This window comes from Callorhinchus milii, unplaced genomic scaffold, assembly GCF_018977255.1.
Source record: "Callorhinchus milii isolate IMCB2004 unplaced genomic scaffold, IMCB_Cmil_1.0 Scaffold676, whole genome shotgun sequence".
Taxonomy (NCBI): Eukaryota; Metazoa; Chordata; class Chondrichthyes; order Chimaeriformes; family Callorhinchidae; genus Callorhinchus; species Callorhinchus milii.
In genome coordinates this window covers 32895-38894 of record NW_024705417.1, presented here as the reverse complement: position 1 = coordinate 38894, position 6000 = coordinate 32895, and the positions used below count along the sequence as shown (strand labels likewise).

Below are 6000 nucleotides of genomic sequence, written 5' to 3'. Positions count from 1 at the left end.
CGCCGCTCCTTGTCAGGGCGGGAGGCCTAGGCCACATCCGGGGAGCCTGAGCCTGGCGCTGTGGTGGAGGAGCGGCGGGAGGAGGTTTGTGCTGCTGTCCCCCCCACTCCCCCTGTAACCCCCTCCCCCCGCGACCCCCTCCCCCTGTACCCCCCGCGACCCCCTCCCCCTGTACCCTCTCCGCGACCCTTCCCCTGAACCCCCCCCACGACCCCCTCCCCCGCCCCCCTTCCCCTATAGCCCCTCCCCCCGCGACCCCCTCCCCCTGTACCCCCCGCGACCCCCTCCCCCGCCCCCTTCCCCTATAGCCCCTCCCCCCGCGACCCCCTCCCCCTGTACCCCCGCGACCCCCTCTCCCTGTACCCTTCCCCTGAACCCCCTCCACGACCCCCTCCCCCCCGCGACCCCCTCCCCCTGTACCCCGCGACCCCCTCCCCCTGTACCCCCCCTCCCCACTCCCCGAGAGAGAAAATTCACCTTAAAATAATCTTTTTTTTAAAAAAAAGGGCCAAGAAAAACCCGATTTTTATTTAAAATGTTTTTTTTTGTGGTTTCTGACCCAATGTTTTATACTTTGTAGATATTCTGTACACCCCCCCGCGCCCCCCCCCAATATACACCCCACACACACCCCCAATACACCCCTCACCCCCACCCACACACCCAATATACACCCCCCGCGCCCCCCCCCCAATATACACCCCCACACACACACACCCCCACCCACACACCCAATATACACCCCCCGCGCCCCCCCAATATACACCCCCCCCGCGCCCCCAATATACACCCCCACACACACACACAAACCCCCAATACACCCTCCCCCCCACCCACCCAATATACACCCCCCGCGCCCCCCCAATATACACCCCCTCACACACACACACCCCCAATACATCCCTCCCCCCACTCCACCCCAATACACCCCCTCCACACACACAATATACACCCCCCCACGCCCCCCCATATATACCACCCGCACCCCGCCCCCCCCCAACATATAGACCCCCCACACACACACACAGACCCATACACACAGACCCACACACAGACACACATCACCCGCACACACCCCCACACACACACCCATCCACACACTGACACACACCCATCCAATACACCCCCCGCCATATACACACACTGACTCACATGCACCCAATACACCCCCCACACGCCGATACCCCCCCCCAACACACACAGTGTGTAACAGTTAATCATTAATATAATATATAATGTGTGTAATATATAGTTAGTGATCAGTAATATAGTTTATAATGTGTTAGTTATATAGATATTAATCGATAATATAATGTGTAATAATCTAAATACCAAACAAAAATATCATTTATTTAAGACTTATTAGGTATAGTACTGTAATATTCTATATATTATATTATTTTGGTCAGTCTGTATATAGATTATGGATCACCGCAGACACTATATATAAGGTTTAGATTATATAAAAATATAATGCATTGAATATAAAGTAACCAATAATATATAATCAATAATATATAGATTATAACCACCAAACGCCATATATAATGTGTGTGCAATATATAACTAATATCAGCAATATAATGTCTTCATTATAATTAATAATCTGATTCAAATTGTTAATATATGACGGTGTTATGTACCGTCTCAGGCACCGTATAATGTGTGTAATATATAATTAATTTCAACAATACAATGTATTCATTATAATTAATAATCAAATTCAAATTGTTGATATATAGATTATAACTTCCCAACACCATATATAATGTGTATAATATATAATGAATGTTATCTCACGCTGCACTGTAACTGTTATAATGTGATGCCCGACAATTTTATACATTAATTGTACATTCAACCCAAACGACAGAGTAATGTGTGTAATGTATAATTAATAATCTATTATATGGTTAACAGTATAATTCTACACCTTATATATGGCATTCGGGATTATGCACAACCTGTACACGATTGATTGTGGAGTCCTGTATCTTAGTGGTCAGAGCGCTCCCCTCGCAAGCGAGAGGACCCGGGTTCGATTCCCAGCAGGTCGGAAGCTTGGGCAAGTTTCCTTACTACTCACACACACACACACACACACACACACACACGTGTGATAATAATCCCTCAAGAAAATAAAACAGTAATAATAATGGCTTCAATCCACGGCTGTTTGTGGGGACGTCGCCGGTCGCAATCGGCTGCCGCGTTTCGCCCACAAATACACAGTCACTCCACTTCACGGTGTATTCCGTGAAGCGCTTTGAGACGTCTCGAGGACGTGACGAGGCGCCGGGTCAGCCGCCAGGATTGTTAGAATTTATTCGGGCGCATTCCGGACGTTGTGTCATTCGTTATCTATTCTACACACACACACACACAGAGTTTTCAGGTGACATGTAATCTCTACAATTACTAATCACAGTCAATTCACTTTACAGTGTGTTCTGTGAAGCGCTTTGGGACGTTCTCCCGACGTGAAAAGCGCTATATCAAATGCAAGGATTATTATTATTATTATTATATGCGCTGTGCTATTAATTAGATATTCTACACATTATACTCAATGTTTGGGGTGATGTACGATCTGGACGTTAAGTGTTTTTGTATACATATATATATATAACGTGTGATAACAAAAGTGTGTAGAATATACAATGGCAGACACTGTACGATATAGGACGTACAGTGGGTGTAGCCTCCAACACACCGTATATCGTAATGGAATAATATCTTATATAATAATATATAATGTGCGCAAACCCCACAGAGCGAAGCTGCAGACCCCTCCCTTTGACAGAGAGCGCCCGCCCACACCAGCCCCGAGCCAGCCATGGGCGACAGCGATGATGAGTATGACCGGCGCCGGAGAGACAAATTCCGTCGGGAAAGGAGCGACTACGACCGATCCAGAGAGCGGGACGACAGGCGGAGAGACGACTGGAACGACAGGTCTGTCAGGGTCGGAGCCCCGTGGGCAGAGAGCGTAAACAGTAGCAACGCCGCCGCCGACAATAATAATAATAATGAAAATAATCACGATAGCGCCTCGTGAGGGGATTATTCTTACCGTCTTCGAGACGGCGCAAAGCCTCATGAGAGGCGCTATATCAAATGAGAGGGTTATTGTTGTTGTTATTACTATTGTTATTACTGTTATATCCCATGAGATATAATAGTAATAACGTAAGCCTGGACTCCGAGCTTGAGTCGTTGACCCGGGGCTTGAACCCACGACGTCCCAGCTGGGAGGGGGGGAGGGAGGAGGCAGCTGGAGGCCATTCGACCCGGCCAGTTATCTGAGGGCCTGTGTTTCTCTCTCTCTCTCTCTCTCCTCACCAGGGAGTGGGACAGGGGGCGAGAGAGAAGGAGCCGCGGGGAGTACAGAGATTACGATCGGGGAAGGAGGGAACGATTTTCCCCACCGCGGCACGACCTGAGCCCGCCTCAGAAACGCGTGCGGCGAGGAGAATGGTGAGTAGCACGCACACACTACACACACACACACTATATACACTACACACACACACACACACTACACGACAACAACAACAACAAGATTCCATTTATAAAGCGCCTTTCACGTCAGGAGGACGTCCCAAACACACACATACACACACATGCTACCCACATATACTACACACATGCACTACACACACACAACACACACACACCCTACACACACATAAACACACACACTACACACACACACACTACATACACACTACACACATACACTACATACACACACACACTATACACACACACTGCACACACACACTACCAACATACACTACGCACACATACATATATACATACACATACACACACACACGCTACACATAAACACACTAATGCACTCACACACATACACATAGACAGGCACACACAGACTACACACACAACACATACACACACACGCGTGCGCGCCACACAAACATAAACACAAGCCCGGCTCCACTGGCTCCCCATTCCCCAGAGGACAGAGTTCAAAATCCTGGTCCTTGCCTTCAAAGCCCCCCAAAGCCTCGCTCCTTCTACCTCTGTGACCTGCTAACTCGGACCTTCAGCCTCTCTGTCCCCATCCTCAGGAACTCCTTCCCCCAGTCCCTCCCCTCGCTCGCCCCCTCCCTCGCCTCCTTCAAGGCTCATCTCAAGACCCTCCTCTGGTCAACTGTGCCTTCGGTCACCCTCCACCCCCTCCTGATCCCAACCCCCAAATCCCCGGCTGTCCGGCGCTTTGTGACGTCCTCCCGACGTAAATGCCGCGATGTGTTGTTGCTGCCCCCGTTGTTGTTGTTGTTGTTGTTGTGACCGAAATGTTGTTGTTTCTAGGGACGACCACGGAGGGGATCCCTACCACACGGGCTATGACATGCCGTACGGAGGAGGTGGGGGTCCCAGCTACGGCCCCCCTCAGCCCTGGGGACACCCTGACATGCACATGATGCAGCAGCACCATGGCATCCCCATCCAGGCCAGGTGAGAGCATCAAACCCCCCCCACCACCCTCCTGTCTGAACATCTCCCATCACTAGTCTCCCAGTAGCCCCGATAGCCAAGGTCCCAATCATATACTCTGAACAATCTGGGGGATTGCTGTGTGGAGAGAAAGAGAAAGAGAGAGAGAGAGAGAGAAAGAGGGAGAGGGTGGTGGGGTGTGGGGAGGGGTGGGGGGGGAATAAAGGAAAGAGAGAGAACACTAGTCTCAAAATAATAATCTTTACGTGTGACCCGGCGCCTCGTCACGTCATCGAGACGCCTCAAAGTGCTTCACGGGATACCCCGTAAAGTGAATTGACTGTAACGTACAGTCACTACACTTTAAAAGCGAGCCCCGTAACACACTTTGAGACGACCTCCCGTAAGGATTATTATTATTATTATTATTACTCCGGTTTGTGGGCGAAACGCGGCAGCCAATTGCGCACGGCAGCGTCCCCCAACGTCCTGGGGCGGTGTGGGGGGGGGGGGGGGGTTATTAAGATGATGATGGTGATATAACACGGTGTGTGTGTGTGTGGGGGCCAGGCTGGGGAATCTCCACGAGCTGGAGGTGGGACCTCCGCCTGCCGTGATGAAGACCTTCAAGGAGTTCCTGCTGTCCCTGGACGACTCGGTGGATGAGACGGAGTCGGTGAAACGCTACAACGAGTACAAGATCGAGTTCAGGCGGCAGCAAATGCAGGACTTTTTCCTGGCCCATAAGGACGAAGAATGGTGAGACAACAATCCGAAGCCCTCGCTAACCCGACTGCCATCAATTACTGTATTCACCGCTCTCTTTCTCTCGCTCTCTCTCTCAATCTCTCTCTCTCTCTCTCTCCCCCCCTCTCCCGTCTCTCTCCCCTGACCCCCACTGCTACTGTGCTCCAGCTTAACTTCAAATGATAACGCTTTACTCTCTCTCTTCCCGCCAACTTCCCTCCAAATTTCCTGAGTTGTAAATGTCTCTTTCGTTGGCTCTGTGTTCTCCTGACTGAGGGGGTGGGAGGGGGAAGGAGAGATTCAAGTGACTTGTTCTGTGGTGTGTGTGTGTGTGCCTGTGTGTGAGAGTGCATGCGTGCCTGTGTGAGTGCGTGGGTGCCTGTGTGTGTGTGTGTGAGTGCGTGGGTGCCTGTGTGTATGTGTGTGAGTGCGTGGGTGCCTGTGTGTGTGTGTGTGTGAGTGCGTGGGTGCCTGTGTGTGTGTGTGTGTGCGAGTGAAACTCTTGCCTTGCTTCATATTCTCTCCCGATCTGAGCAGGAATGGTCGGACGTTTCTCAGTCCCCATCGTGAGGGGGTGGGGTGTGTTCCTCTTCCTCCGCTCCCTGCCCTCCTGATATGAAAGGTGCCGTGCCTACGGTTTCCCACCACTACCCCTCCCCCAGGCTCAGTGGTGTGCTCCGTCACTGTCAGGCGCTCTGGGACGTGAGGGGCGCTGTGTAAATAAGTGCAAGTTATTGTGTTTGACCCCGTGCTTGACGCTCTACATTATACTGCAATGTGTATATACAG

The 6000-nt window shown here is 50.9% G+C and overlaps 1 protein-coding gene across 1 annotated transcript in view; it reads left to right on the top strand.

Moving 5' to 3' along the window:
- The window catches only part of srrt (serrate RNA effector molecule homolog (Arabidopsis)), a 29496-nt gene continuing 23496 nt past the window's right edge, over positions 1-6000 (top strand). Inside the window, exons 1-5 of the mRNA XM_042346372.1 lie at positions 1-84; positions 2774-2955; positions 3346-3477; positions 4339-4485; positions 5035-5223. Of these exons, the coding sequence (XP_042202306.1) occupies positions 2837-2955; positions 3346-3477; positions 4339-4485; positions 5035-5223 (587 nt within the window). The 5' untranslated portion in view covers positions 1-84; positions 2774-2836. The remainder of the gene's footprint in view (positions 85-2773; positions 2956-3345; positions 3478-4338; positions 4486-5034; positions 5224-6000) is intronic.